This window comes from Calonectris borealis, chromosome 17 (genome assembly GCF_964195595.1).
Source record: "Calonectris borealis chromosome 17, bCalBor7.hap1.2, whole genome shotgun sequence".
In the NCBI taxonomy this organism is placed as follows: domain Eukaryota; kingdom Metazoa; phylum Chordata; class Aves; order Procellariiformes; family Procellariidae; genus Calonectris; species Calonectris borealis.
The window spans coordinates 6,899,716-6,915,869 of record NC_134328.1 but is presented as its reverse complement, the minus strand read 5'-3'; the positions used below and the strand labels follow the sequence as shown (position 1 = coordinate 6,915,869).

The window sequence follows — 16,154 nt, the reverse complement described above, 5'->3', positions numbered from 1 at the left end:
TTGTAACTTGCTGCATTTAGCAGTTTTCTTCCATTCCTCTTCTCAGAGCCTTGGAGATAATTGATGTTTTTAGTCTTTCATAAAATACTTCTAAAGAATTTTGATACAAATATAAGAGGACTATGTGACTCAGGACATTGGGCTCTAACACCTTTCACCTCCAGGTCACTGGATTTAATCCAGCTTATGAAAGAATGAAAAGCTCTTTCCATTTTAAGGCTGTTTACTGGCCCGTGTGAAATAAGTTTGGTGGTCTTGATCCAGTTCCTAGTTCCACATCACAAAAGCCATTACCACAATTAATTTGCATTAATTGGCTCCCTCTTGTTGAGAGTCTCAGTAGAGAGGCCAAATGCTGAATGGCTATGAAGAATTAATTCCTCTCTCACCCTTGGAGGTGGTCCTTCTATTTCAAGCTTGAGGTCCACTGGCATGACTGTGGAAGGAAACTTTCACAGCCACTGTGACTGTTTTACAGTCCGGATGTATCTATACAGCAGCTCAAGAGAAGACTATTCTTCACTTCTGTCAAATCAACCTCTTTCATTAGCACCACACAATTTGATATTTCCTTTTTTCTAAAAATCTAAAATCAAACCACCATCTAAAATTCATCCTGCTTATGTTTTCCTTTTACTAATCACCTACGGATATAAATATGTTGTGACTGGCTTTTCTAAATAAATGCAGCAGAAATGCCTGTGTGTTTGCAGAATGCAGGCTGTGAGAAATTAGAAAGGGAAGCAGGACTTTCAGAACTTGGGGGTGGGGGGAACCAAACCTGACAGCATTTCCAGAAATATGTGTCCTCAGAACAAAAGCTTTCCTCATAGTGCTTACACACATTTTTCGACTTGTCTTGCAGTAATGTGCTAAACCCAGCACAAAACTGTGGGAGTTTTCTGGGAAGTTTTTCCCTCTCGCACTCTTATCTTGAGAAAATGTTCTTTTGAAATGTCAGAACAATAAAGCAAAACATTAAAATATTGAGTACTGATGAGTAGGGGTGTCCAGATTGTGAGAAGCAACTCCCAACATTTTAATACAGATGCTGACATAGAGCTAGAGTTTTGAATAAGCTGGCACCAGGATCTTGGTCCAAGGCCCAGTCTTTCACTGCTTGTAGTTAAATGCTTCTCAGGATGAATATTTCAACATTAGTTCACTGACTCTTCCCCCCATTTCAATCTAGCCTAAACAAGAGTAGAGCATGAATCATAGAATGTTATCCAGAACCATGAGCTGCAGGTGAGTAGTCAAATATAGATGTGGGAACCATTGACATTTTGGCAGAATCTTGCTGCCTCATGGGAACTAGAGGAATATAATGTTCTTCACAGGATCTAGCCCATCTACGCACTGAAGTATTGTCCATCCCATGTGTGAGAGGAAGTTCTCCCATCCTCACAACTTCCCCAAACTAGATCAGAGACATATTCAGAACCTTCTCTACATAGAATCATAGAATCATAGAATCATACAGGTTGGAAAAGACCTCTAAGATCATCGTGTCCCACCGTCAACCCAACACACCACGTCCACTACACCATGTCCCTAAGGGCCTCATCTACACGTCTTTTAAATACCTCCAGGGATGGTGACTCCACCACTTCCCTGGGCAGCCTGTTCCAAGGCCTGACCACTCTTTCAGTAAAGAAATTTCTCCTAATGTTCAATCTAAACCTCCCTTGGCACAACTTGAGGCCATTTCCTCTTGTCCTATCGCTAGTTACTTGGAAGAAGAGACCAACACCCACCTCACTACAACCTCCTCTTAGGTAGTTGTAGAGCGCGATGAGGTCTCCCCTCAGCCTCCTCTTCTCCAGGCTAAACAACCCCAGTTCCCTCAGACGCTCCTCATAAGGCTTGTGCTCCAGGCCCTTCACCAGCTTCGTTGCCCTCCTCTGGACACGCTCCAGCACCTCCATGTCCTTCTTGTAGTGAGGGGCCCAAAACTGAACACAGGATTCGAGGTGCGGCCTCACCAGTGCCCAGTACAGGGGCACGATCACCTCCCTGCTCCTGCTGGCCACACTAGTTCTGATACATCTAAGATTTTTCAAAATGTTTCACTTTTTATGTATCATCCCCCAAAGTAGCATGCTTTGTTTCCAGTGGGGTATTATCATTTTGTCCTCAAAGTACATCAGCGTCAGAGTTTACCTAAAGAAAATTATAAAGGCAAAGGCTACATGGAAACTGCCAGGTTTCCAGGGAAGACAACTGAGCAAAATTACATTCCAAGGTTGTCAACAAAATAACTGAATTTTGAACTTCATGATTCCTCCAGATTCTTTTGGCACATGCCCTTGCTACTCCAAGCAGTTTTGCTGATTTCCTAGAAGGAAGGTTGCAACAGAAAAGCAGGCCTTATCAACCTGGCTAGCATGATTGCAGGGATCAGCAGTCTGAAGATGACAGATAAAGCAGTGGTCCAAAGGCATAGCAGAAAGTAATAGGCTTTGCACAACTAACTTGGCTAAAAGCTAGCTCCTTTAGGCTAACATTAGGCTTGTCAGAGGCAAAAAGACGTGATAAGAAGACATGAAAGGATAACAGCCTAGGAGATTCAGTTTTCTAACTGGGAAATAAAAGGAAGAGTGAGTAGGAAAGAGAACAGCGGAAAGAAGAACCTGAGCATACTGAGAATGTTGAGTCTACCCAGAAGGATCCTAAAACTTCTGAGTCTGCTATTTTTCACTGTTCATACACAGTTTAGATTCGTGCTGTCACTAACACAGATTAATCCCGATATTAGAAGATTCTCCAGCTGGGATTCTATTACAAAAATGGCACATAGATAAAACACCACAAGACAGATGCAGTGGTAGTTATTTTGTCCTTGTTGATACCCCAAAGTATAAGACTACATTCCTTTTAGTTTGTGGGTACCCTGAGGTCAGTGAAATTTTTTGAGCTTCACTTACTATTATTTCTACTCTGCATGTGAATTGCCATCTTAAAGAGCGAAATTTGTATGTGCAAATACACACATGCATATACATCACCATTTTGCCTACCAAGGGCTGCATCACGCTTTTCTGCTCTCTCCATACCCTTTAGGCTAACTTAAATCTGCACTACTGTAGAACAGCTATTCTGGGAAAAAAACAGAGATCTAATTAGGCAAATTTATGACTGATGAACTGTAACTATCTTTGCTGCTCCTTTTAGCATGACAATGGCATCTCTCTGTGAAACATCTGTTGTACAACTCAGGAACAAGAGGTCAGTTTTGTTGAATTTGGGACTCCAGCCATGACCACCAGAGGTTTTTTCCTTCCTCATCAGTTTTTTGTATGTAAAAATTAAGTTCCCCTAAGTGAAAATGCCTAATTTTCAATCATAAACACCTAAACAGACACCTACATGGCTCAGGCTGGTTTCCATTATAGGCCAGAAATGTTCATCTGATATCATAGTAAGGCAACAACATCTGAAAATCATCTCCTGGGATCTGGGAAAAGAGTTAACTAGCGCTTGCAGATTATCTCGATTCTTTAGCATTTATTTATACAGAGCTAAGTTCTGAAGATTCCACCCAAAATTTTCAAGGTTTTTTCAAATTACAGCTTCAGATTTTATTCCACTTCAGATTGGGTTTTGTTTGTTTAGGGTGCTTTGAATGAAAGAATCCTAGCATCACGTTGGAATCTGTTTACATCACTTTAGCATTTGTTTACATTTTCTATAACCCAAATAATACAGCAGCTACAATCACACTGCACAATCTACCCTAAATCAGTAGTCACTTATTAATCACACCCACTTTAACTCACAGAAAATGCCAGAGTAAACAAGTAAACTTGTGCCATGCTAACAGCTCTCATGAACTGATAGAGGAAGCAAATGTCATGAAGACTGTAACACCAGCCTTTCACTCTCCCAGAATCCAGTTCCAACATCCTCCAGCAGCAGTACAACTACAGATCTAAACTGTGGAGATACAAGGGTAGTAAAAGAGCCAAGAAAATGCAGAAAATTACTGTTTATAATAAGAAAGACGAAAGATTTCAATAGTAACATGTCATCCTTTTAAGAAAGCCAGATAATATATACAAGGGGATCGTGAAGGTGAACTTACTTTACCACTGGAGTATATAGGCAGTGTAGTCGGCAGTAGAGCCTCACACCCTGAAGAAGGAAAGACGCATGGTATTATCAGTTTCTTCCTTTTCAAAGAAACACTGACTAGCTAAAGCTAGCAAAACCTGGACACTGATGTCTCTACTCAGCTGGAATTATCTATTGATTAACTGTTTTTCAAAACAGTTCCCTTATCCTCTCTGTCAAACATTCTTTCTTCTTTCCCTGCCTCCAGAAGTCAAAAAAATCTATTCTTTCATCTCTAATCACCTCCATTCCAACATTTTCTCCATTAATCCTTCCTAACAATTAACCCATGAACTGATGTCCATAAGAAGAAATTCAATTTATTAAAAGGTATACGGGCAGATATGGGATCAACAGAACTCATTTGACATACAATTATCAGGAACAGCAGTTAAATATTGATCTCTTCTATCTCCCTGAACCATAATGCCCAGATTTTCAGCAGATGTGCTGTATTATGGCCTACTGTTTTCTTTTAGACCTTTTGTTACTATATTAGGATCGTAATCAGCAGTCTTGGGTGCAGTCACAACCATATTGTTATTTATTGCTAAGCTCTGCTTCCTCTCCCTACAGCGACTGTCTCCTATGGCATTAGGATGGATAGCTTAATACAACAAAGATAAACAGCTTTAGGGATTTCCTATACAACAGGTCAACGACATTTAGAGGTAGAGCAAAGTCTTCTGATGGCTTTTATGCAAATCACACAAGGTTCCAACCAAGAATGATAATACAAACCTTGGACATGATGTCTTCCAATTCACTTCTTGGCTTGTACGTTCCATCATCATAGCGAAATCTGTACATCACCTGCTCATTCTTAAACTGGTGCTTATCTGAAACTAAAACATCAGTATGATAATTAAAATTAGTCTTTTCTCTCCTGCCATGTTCTTCATAGGTCAGTTGGTACATCTACACCTAAGGATTTCCTGGTATCTACCACTTTCTGAAGAGAGGACTCAGCTCTTCAAATTTCCCCTTATTGTGTATATATATGCTTATGTGCACTTCTGCATAGGTCCACCAACAAAAGCAGTTTTATAAAACACTGCAGCTCCAATAAAATTGAAATTTCTTCCTTTTACACTAGATTCAATTTATTTAAGGCTTTGGAAACAGTCCTAGTGAAGGTAATTGGGACCATCTGACTTTTTTCGATAAGTTTTGAACACAGTGCCTGCGAATTCCCACAACAGTTAACAGAGCACTGAAGTCATTTTTGCAGTTGCCCAAAGTTCTGCAACTCCAAAAGCAGAAAGCATACTGGTGGGAGGAATTACAGCTGTTAGAGGTATTCTTCTATAGTTATTGTATATTCCTCTATATTTCTATTCTATATAGAATATTATAATATTCTATATTTCTGTATATTCATATGAATATTATGTATATTCTTGTGTAAGTAATGAGTTCCTTCTAAAAATTAAATAGTATTTTTGAGGGACTGCTTTTTCACCCAGAATAGCCATTCCACAGTAGGGCAGTTAAAATCTTACTGGGTAATGCTAGGCTGATAGGCTTTAAAGACACGGACACAAAAGATATTTTAGTGTGACAAGGAACCTTTTCAAAAGAAGCATTGGTCAAAATCAGAAAAGAGTTAAAAACCGTGCCCAGTTTCAAACAGATTTATCCAATGCACCAAATTGGAAAAGGATTGAAGTCTATATCCAGTTATATGTAGGTTTATCCTGTCTCTATTCTAAGGTAAACTATTTCAATAGAGGTGGGAAACCCTCATACTGAAGATAGTACTTCAGTAACTAGTAGAAATTATTTGTTTCACTGATTAGTAAATAAGTAGTAATTAAAAGTAAAAAGTGCCAACGATTGTTCAAATTCAAAATAAGTTATAACATATCTTCCAGATTTTACAATACGTAGTATAGAAATGCCATTGTTCACAGCTTAATTTAATGGAGAACAGTTACAACCATGTAGAGAAGGAGGAGGAAATCTAGAGAAGAGCAACCAAAGCAGACAGCAGGTAAAGTAGGGTAGCTTAGTCACTGTAAATCTTCCCTTCCTTTGCCAATGTAACAAAACCATGGACAGATGTTCGTGCTAGAGCACCCTTTAATATTTTGGATGCAGTATTTCACAGTGTAGGCACAGCATTTGATGAACTGAGAGAAAATATGGATTTACACTATTTAAGATGCATTTTAGCCTGAGTTTGATTAACCTGAGAAAACTGATTGCACTGGATGACTGAAGATAATAAAACTGGATGAGGCAGACTCAGAAGTACCAGGACTCAGTTTGATATTTAGTCTGCCCCTTGCAGAGCGGGCAGGATGATTGTCTAGAAGGCAGAGACCAGAAATTCTTAAGACCTTCCCGCATTACATAGCGCATCCTTGTCTATGAATATTTAATTAAGATTCCTGCTTTTGGTGATATTTTTCCTTAATTTCACAGAGTAAAACAAAGTTTGCAGGATCTGGTGTATATCCTTTTGTATACAGTGGAATCTCTAAGCTGTGTAAACTATTGAGTGTCTGCATGCTCTGCATTTTGTATTTCTACATCCAATTGAGAATCGAGTCTGCAGAAAGCGTCTTTTGTGTCTGGCACACAGCAGATCAGGTTCTGATCACTTCTGTTCTCTGTGACAGGTACCAGAACTTCCACATCAGCAGATAAAATAGCCAGAATTAGAGAAGATACAGAGGAAATTGAGTGATAAAACACACAGAACTCAGCACTTAGCACAGAGCTCAGCATTTAGCAATCTTCTATGGCCCTGCTTCTCAGGCAGGCTGAGAGATCAGCAGTTTTCACCTGACAGTAATGTTATGCCAAGTGAAAACAAAAGATAAAAGACATTGCCTAATGTCGAATAGGATGCTTCATTACGGTGCTTAAGTTTTAGGTTCTTGCTACATTAGGAGACACATAATGGGATACTTTCATGTCTAATGATTTATCAAAATCTCAAGGGATATTTCCTTAAGTAAACGTAGCATTGCAAATACCTTCCAATGTCTAGCAATAACTGTCACTGGAGACACTAACATCAGGAACTCTAACTAAAAGTAACATTAAAACCAAATCAGATGCATCTTACTCGGGGCATTTGAATAAGGGGAGCAGTAGATATAACAGCACAACTTTCTTTGAGCTGTAAATTTCTGTTTAGAATAGAAGGACACTGCTGAAAGTGTCAAAGTATGAAGTTACGGCAAGGTAAACAGTCATCATGAAAACAAGTCTCAGGAGAGCTTTTTGCACAAACAGTGCAAGCGTACATATTCAGAATGTAGGCAAGTAAGGGTGTGAGTGCAAAAGAGCATTCTTCATCCAAAGGAGGATCCCTACACATTGGAGCCAGAGTGTTTCAGTTCTCCAAAGCCACAGTTAGGGTCAAGTACTCAAAAGCGTTCAGTGCTTTTGAGCTCATGCTCAAAGCCCTTCAAAGTCTGAATGTGCCTAAAAGTATGTCTTGGTACCTGGAGGTGGAAGTGTATGTGCATGAAAGATTATGGTACTGCTCATATTAAATTTCTCTATGTGTTAATTAAAAGAAGAGAACAGACATAATTTCTTAACAGTGTTACTGTCACCTGAAAGACGAGTTTGTGGAGCTAAGTTACCAAGAGATTAAAGCAAGACTAGCCTAATTAAATGGCTCCCCTATTTAAATTGGTTTCCAAGAGATTGTATGGAAATGTAGACCATTGGTGACTTCAGACCTATACACTTATTCCTTTGATGTGCATTTTGCAGCTAAACTCCCCTGAAAGTTGAAATTGGGGCATTTGCTGTTTAACTAGAATAGGACTATGTTGTTCTGTCTACGTAACGTAACATGAAAATAATAGGAAACAGCAGGACAAACCTGGATTTAAAGGACATAATCTGGAGAAAGACCTTATTTTAGCAGAAATGCAGATAGCACAGAAAATTTTCGAACAAGCACCTTGTGCTACTTTGGTCATGCAGCACTTTTGTATGCACTATCCTACTCTTCTAAAATACCCCTCATCACAACACTTCAAGGTCATCCGCTGGGTATGATGAAGAAATATGGTGCATCGCTATTTTAAAGAGAGACATTCTTGCCAAATGAGCTGGAAAGAACAAATCCCACAACAAACCCTCCATCATCTCTTTTCTTTATGACAAAGAGTCTCATTAGAAAGAATGACCCATCATCTGGAGTCCCTCACTCTGTTCGTACCAGTGCCCCATTCTGAAAGAGCACTGCTCGACTATCCTCTGTACTGCTGATGTCTCATATGGAAAGCCGTATTTATTGATCACTACAGATTTTCAAACACACAAAGTACAAAGGAATATACACCTGATATAGTGTGCAACAAAGATCTTGCAGAGAAATCAAGCAACTGCAGGCATAAACACTTTCAGGACACGCAACAAGTCCTGTTTTCATGACATAAATATGCCCTCATTAATCTCATTAATCCTAAAAGTCATTAAACATTTTGAGGATTTGATGGATATGGTACAGGAAAGTATTTGAACATCATGTGAGCAGCTGCAGTCAGTTTTCCACCCTCATTTCCAGGGCATTACTGAAACCTGACATCTCTTTATGGCATGGAGCACTTACCATGATGAATGATTCCATTTTCCAATAGTGCCTGTCCCAGGTTGACCCCCTCCTCTGGTTTGCTTATCTCTCCAATCTCTGTGAGCCATGATACAAACTCACTGCAAAGGGAAGCAGAACAGAAACAATTAGCTTTTTTGCTCTGAATATAAGCAGACACGTGCCTCTGCAAGTCATCAGCCAACCACGGGAGACTCTCTCCTTGAACCAAGTGTGAAAACTGTTGTAAGTGATGATACCTCTACTAGGTGGCTCGATTTCCTACGTTTCTGGAGGAAATGCTCTGCAGAAGATCCAGATCTCCTATCCGTGGCTTTTCCCACCATTCCCCTTAGCTCATCATAATTAACATGCACACAAAAGGAAAGACGACCTGTCTGGATCTATAAAGATGCTGCAAATACTTATTTTATTGAGCAATCCAGACATCCAAGGGGGAAAAGGAAAGCAAGATTAACTGATGACCTTAAAAACAACATATTGGACAGTAGAGAAAACAGCTACTTCCATCCAAGCTATTCCTCCAGGCAGTGTTCGTGGTCTGACTTAGTTACATATGCTCACCTTTCTTCACTGGGTCTGATTTCTGGCCCGTCCCACCCCCCCCAGTGGTGTAATTGCATTGGCTTTAATGGAATCACAGTAGGACTTAGGACAGAAGATTCAACCTACTGAATTCAAGCACAGAGCAGTGAGAGAGCGCACAAGTCCCACTGACAGGTTAATTTAAGGTCATTTACTGGAGTTGGTGCCTGGCAGATACATAAATGATGCTTCTAATTTATAGACAAAAGGTGCTAAGTCTGTCTGCTCATACAGCACGAAACAAAACCTCTCTCTGGTGAGGGGCAGAGCTGCACATACGGGCAGAATAAAAGCCAAAAATGGATAGATATGTTACTCAATTAGAAACAGTAAGTACAGAAAAACAGACATGGCAAGCCTGATGAATACAGCACTGCCAAAGCCCTAGGGGGCTCAGTTGTTTGCCAGGTTAATTAGCGATTATACTAGAAATGTGTTAAATTCATAGAGAAGAACAAAAAGAATATATGAAAGTAGAGCAACATATGGGAAATCTGAGTTCAATAAACCACTTGGGTGCTTGCCAATGTGCAGAGGGTTGCTGCTTATCAAAACCAGTATCCATGCTTCCACTTATGGGCTCTAAATGAATTATTTTTAGTCTCTTCATGTTTATCAGAGCTGACTCATCTAAGTTGTAGGTAGTATTTGCATTTTGCCTTTAGAATAACAACAACAACTTTAATACTGAAAACTTCAGTTTGCTGAGGGGCTACTCTGTAACTGTCATAGTGTAAAAAAAGCAGCAGAATCTATTCAACTATGCCAGGGGAATTCCATGGAAACCAGCAGTTTTGTAGGACTCCTAAAGCCAGAGAACTGTAGTGATGAGTCAGACTCTCTAAGGAAAGCTCATGCTCAATTTCCCAGTGATTCTGAACTCTTTCTAGAAGTATTTAAAAGCTGAAACAGAATATAAACTGCAGAGGGAGGAGAAGTAAGAATGATTCTCCACACTCATTACTGAGAATACAAGACACACATTCTGTGGAGTGCCCCATCACAGACATGCTGGCCAATGACTGTAATCATGTTAAGTACCCAGGGTAGATGCCCAGTTGCTATATATTTTTCCATCAAGTGCAATGGGTCTATGGCAGTTTACAGCATTTAAACAGTTGCCCAAAACTTTAGCAGAACACTGCTACCCTGTTAGCTTTCCTGCTGCTTTTATTTGGAACTGCGTCCCTGGAGTTTATTTGGATTGTAAGTGTAAGGCAGTCTTAAAGTTTGAAATTGCAAGCTGAAAAAGGAAAATAACTGCTAGCTACTCTCACAGTCCTGAAGCTTCGGAACCATGGGATGGTTTTCTTAAGAGCTACTTTAAGACTTCTGTGGCATTTGATTCATAAGCAAAATCAGAACTCATTTGCTCTGAAGGCTTTATAAGCACTGAAAAGCGCATGATCCAGAAATATTCCAAGAGGTTTTTTAGGAATATGCTGGACTGTTGCTAAAAAAGCATCAACTCAAAAAGTGGATGACAAAGCACAGCTTGATTTGTTTCCTCATCTTGTCCTAAGCAGTTCTCCAGTATAACTGAGGGTATCCTCACTTCCCGGTGCTAGCACACTCTCATCTGGCATGCAAGTCAGGACACCATCTCCCAACTATACCTCTGAAATTAAGGAACTTGGAACAGCTGGGTTTCTACTCAAGAAATACACAGGAAACCTGTCCAAGTTGTCCAACAACCTGTCCAAGTTTGTGCAATCTGATCAGATATGTTTGGAATCTCCTGAGGTTAATAGATCCTCTCTATTACAAGCTCAATACAGTTCAAGGTTTTGCAATCAATTTAGTGCAGTGCTGAAAAGAAGCATGGCAAGCATATAATTTACTTATATTGGCACCAACACACATTTTTCCCATTGTATCAATAGTCACGTGCCTAAATGCCAGTACACCTGAGGAGTGGTTAGGAAAATGGATTTGCACTCAAGCAAGTCAGTTGCTGAAGTTAAGTTCAATAAACAGCCTTATAAATAAATGCATGTGATATTTCTGAAGATATTAGGATTAGTTCATGCTTTTTTTTTCTGCAAACACATTTTATCTCTTAAATGCTATCTGATATCCAAAGGCCAAGAGAAAAATTATTTTTTGCAGCCTTAGTGTTACTCTCAGCTGCTGCATGTAGCAGAAGACCACTAAGTACATCTCAGCACAGTTATTAATGGCTCCCTTAGGCAGGAATATCTGAAAAAACGAGTAGGTCACAGCCAATATGCATTGTTCAGGGGAAGCCCCAGGAATAATATGAAAAGTCTGCGAGTCATGACTGGATTGTACTGATTGAGTTGCACTCAACTGAGTTGCCCAGGACTGTACCAACAAGTGACCGTTGAAAAGATATCAGCAGAGTTATTTTCTATGGGAAAGGCTGGAACATTAGCAGAAATAATGCTTTTGTCAGAGATCAAGGATACCTCAGTCTGGGCCCAGTTACCCATTGGCAAAGTTAGGTCAAGTCCTCACTACTGGAGTGTCAGGTGGCTGTCAAGCAAACTGAGGGCAATGAGCAGGACGGATTATGGAGCATGTAAGAAAACAGACATTTTAAAAGAAAAAGGAGTAGCAGGAAATCGCAGGTAAGACTTGAGACTAAGCAAAATATCAGGGAATCCACCACAGACTCATATATATCAGCACTGGAATAACATAAGTTTCTGATCTGGTACTTCTTGTTGCATGGAAAATAGGAAATGCTGTATATGCCTCCAAAATCAGAGCTTAAAGCTTTCAATTTGAATCCAGCAAGATCAACCGGGGGGAGGAGGAGGGGCGGGGGGGGAGAAGAAGAAAAAAGCAACCAAATCTCCAAAAACCAAGAATTTCTTTTAGAGCTGAAATATCACCAGCCTAAGCTACCAGATTGCCTTCTGTCAGGCAGAAAGACAATGCATCATTTCCACACCCTGTACACAAGGAATGCTGCCTGCACGCTGCCGTTACAGAGACCAGGGGGAGGGAAGGGAAATGAATGGATAACCTGCCTCTCAGAACTTTTTTTCCTCCCAGAGCTGATAATTTCAATCATAAACAGCTGAGGCGGAAAAGTCTTCTCAGGTCAACTAATGTGTCTCCCTGTGTGCTATGCAGGACATTTCCCCGCAACAGCCCCACGCTACCATATCTAATCTCTGATCTGATTCGTCCATGGGGTCTCTCTTCTACTGCCTCATACATGTCATTCTTAAGAATTATTTTGTAATATCTAGCCTGAGTGAAAGATTTTTTTTCCAGCCAATAAAACCCCATACTTGCAACAAATGCATCAGGTCTCCTGATGCACAAAATTTCATTCGTGTCTGTTACATGGACAAACAGGAAACTTCTAAATTCAATCCTGAGACTTGGACAGTTCTGCTGGATTTAAACATCACTTGGTAAGCATTTGCTTGTATACAAAAGAGGATACAGGTTAGGCCACCAACAGCCCTGAGCTTGTGGGAGTTAAGGTATTTTTTCTTATTCCTTTTGCTGATTTGAAACAGCTGTTATGAGTTACTGTACAACAGAATGAGCTGTCACTATACAGCCTGCGTATGGCGTAAAATAGAAATCAATGATTAAATTTTAATAAATCACAACTGTAATGGGGGTTATGGCCTTTTCAATTAAGCTGCATCAAAGCACATCTGATCTGACCTCACAATGCCATACCCAGAAAATCCAGAGACCATTCTTTTAATTGGTATGAAAGGGCCTTTTCAATTCAAATGCCACTTACTTGCCAAGAAAACACTTGGGAACAGTACTTAATTTTCTCCTCCTGTCTTTGATAAGATTCACTTTCTTGCTCATCATCATTTGGTACAGCTTCTCTCCTTTCTCTGCAATCATGACATATGCATCCCTCTCCATTCCCAGTTTCAAACCTGGAATACAAAGCAGAAATTCCTTCAGATCCTCAACATCAGATAAAGTGTTTGCTCAAAGTCAAAAGCTGAGGCCAGACAGACAAAGTGATAGAAACACAAAAATTAACTGCCTTATTTTCCAAATAAGGAAGTAATTGGGTCATTTATTTATCTGAGTACAAAACTGTCATTGGTGAGTTTAGCACCAACAAGATGCTTGCAGCTTTTCTTCTCCATTTTAAAAAGTAGCTTTAAACTTATGGTTACATCGCATCACACAAAGTAGAACGATTTACAGAACATGGAGAAGTTCCAAACAAAGCAAGATAAAACATACACCTTCTGAAACTGATTTCCTGTTGCAATTTCACTTTTGACCCTGAAATAACTGTCGGCATAAGACTTGTTCAAGGCAGCTAAAAGCAGATGACTTTTTGAGTGTTCTATTACTTGAAGCCAAAAATACAAAACTGCTGAAATCAAATTCACATCCTTAAATAAATCAAAACTAAACAGGAACATTATTTTCTCATCCTTTCTTAATTAGCCTATTTACTAATACCTCTAGGATAAAAATATAGTTTGACAATCATATTATCCAGTCAATGAAAGAAATATTGAATGATTTATGGAATGATAGATAATTGAATATAGAGAAAATTTCACATTCACTTTGTATGAGTTTGCACATAGCTCACATTAACTTGAAAATTGCTACAGTCAGGAGGATGATCTCTGAAAACAAGAGGTGTCTATGTTACAACTATTGTCATAACTGGCACTTTCTGGCACTCTTCCCTTTGGATCTGCAAATTGCTTTAGGAGGACAGCACGTGAGAAAAGCTGTTTTGCTGCTGCAGATGTTTTGTCTCTTCTAGCCTGAACATATCGTTTTGTTTCTGGCTATGTTATTCTAGAACTTGCAAATCTAGGCAACTCTGGAGTCCAAAACAGAGGCACGGATCTTAGACATCTCTAAGATTAGCTTGAAAACAGGCAGCCTGAATTGTATTTAAGTGCCTAATTTTTACAAAGAATGACATTAGGCAGAATTTAAGTGATCAGTGTAAGGCCAGAAAATGAAAACTGTACATTCTTTAGGAAGAGCAGTTCACCCTAACTGAACATAAATCCTGTTGCTTTATGGTAAGATACTGAAATGAATTAATAGTCATGTGTCATCAGAGCTGCTTTCTAGCTTTTTGAAAATACTTAATGCATTTGTTTTAGAGGCTTGAAATGCACGTTCCAGAAATGCACAACATTTTGTCTTTCAAATACATATTTCTTTCATGTGTCCAATATCTGACTAAAGATCCGCTGTTAGGCTTATTGCCGTTATTCTTCCATCCTCTTCTTCCCTCAGTACTGTGATCCAATTCAATGCGAATGCTGACACGTGTAGCCGAGGCTAATTTGCAACGTGAACTTGTGATAGAAAACAGCCTGTGTAATAGTATACATGTTTCCTGCTGGTCTTACATCACTGAATTCCCCAGGCTCTGATGTAAATGGCAGACTGGAATGCATATTCTACCCAACTCATCCTACAGAATTGGGAATCTCACCAAGCTTTCTAATCCAAACACTGATATCTCTCTGACTTTGCAAATACTCTGATCCAAAGGAGATTTTCCAACAAAGCCTGGAATGTCTGCCAGAATATCTATGCTTATCCCGAGTGCCTGTCATCGGCTACCACATCATAAAACTATATGACAAAAAGCATCAGAAAAACCCCACTCTTACTAGCCATGCTGCATGGAAAACTTTGAGAAACTTTCTATTAAGGAATAGTTCTTTTCCCTTCCTGATATTTATTTCAGTCACTTCCCCATATTCTCAAGATCCCTGTTTATACATGGTCTGTTTTTCTAGTCCTGTCTTTTTACTTCTTATTGAACCTTTTCTCTCCTTACATTTTACCTGTTGCACAGGAAATTCTGCAGAGCACTAGTAACCTCACAAAGCAAAAACTCACTGTGAAATGGAGGCTCACTGGATCTTTGAGAGATATGATTTAGCACTCTGAGGGCAAGAGGCAAGAAGTGTATTTTATTAAGAAAATATATCATGTGGAAGATCAGGATCCTTATAGTAGAGTGGTATGCATAACTCACCAATGAGCACAGATCACCAGCTCAGAATGGTAAAACAAACCCAACCCTAACCAAAACCAAAAAAACACCAAAAACACAAAACCAAAACCAATCAAACAAAAAACCAAACCAACCAACCAACCAACCAAACAATGACAACAACAACAAAACCCCACAAAACTGATTCTCTCTGTTGCCTTCAGGTAGTTCTTTTGAATTTACACCACGCCCAATCTACATTTTGAAGGTAGTATCCTTGCTATTATCAAAAGGTGTATTGGGGTTTATATATGCTAAGTTATGTTAGAAATGTTTTATATTCTATAACAATAACAAATAACAAATAACACTGCAATGTGCATTGTATTTAGCAGATTAGATGCAAAGCAATGTAACATAAAAATTAAGGTTTGGATTTCAAAGGACATTAAAGGATTTAGATTCTCTGCTTTCATTAAACTTCAGTGACAGATCTGTTATTTTCTTAAAATACTTTAAAAACCTAAAGCATTATTGCTTAGCAAGTACAAGTTCTGAAAACACACTACTAAAAAAGGGTTTCAGACTGACCTCTTTCAATATTAGCATAGATGAGCAATTACATCTTTACTGAAGTTGCGTGTGCAGAGATGGGAACCACTTCTAAAAGTCAGGTACAGAATGTTTTAAAATAAGTGTAATTTCCTCTGGCAATCAGCTATTATTTTTCCCATTGAGCTAACAGGGAAGCAGATTCACTTGTGAAAGCTAGTTCTGACTTTTAAAGGAACTCAGAACTTCTATCACCCACCCTGATTCACAGCTTTGTGAGCTTGCTTCTATTATACAACACCGTTTCAAGATAAGCTTAGTTTTTGTTTCATTCCGCAAGAAAAGATAAAAGTGACAAGCATCTGCATACATTTGTCACTG

The 16,154-nt window shown here is 39.2% G+C and overlaps 1 protein-coding gene across 1 annotated transcript in view; it reads right to left on the bottom strand.

Moving 5' to 3' along the window:
* The window catches only part of PREX1 (phosphatidylinositol-3,4,5-trisphosphate dependent Rac exchange factor 1), a 115,665-nt gene that overhangs the window by 49,400 nt on the left and 50,111 nt on the right, over nucleotides 1-16,154 (bottom strand). The window contains exons 10-13 of the mRNA XM_075167058.1: nucleotides 13,014-13,161; nucleotides 8,696-8,796; nucleotides 4,855-4,958; nucleotides 4,085-4,134 (exon numbers count right to left, since the gene is read on the bottom strand). Of these exons, the coding sequence (XP_075023159.1) occupies nucleotides 4,085-4,134; nucleotides 4,855-4,958; nucleotides 8,696-8,796; nucleotides 13,014-13,161 (403 nt within the window). The remainder of the gene's footprint in view (nucleotides 1-4,084; nucleotides 4,135-4,854; nucleotides 4,959-8,695; nucleotides 8,797-13,013; nucleotides 13,162-16,154) is intronic.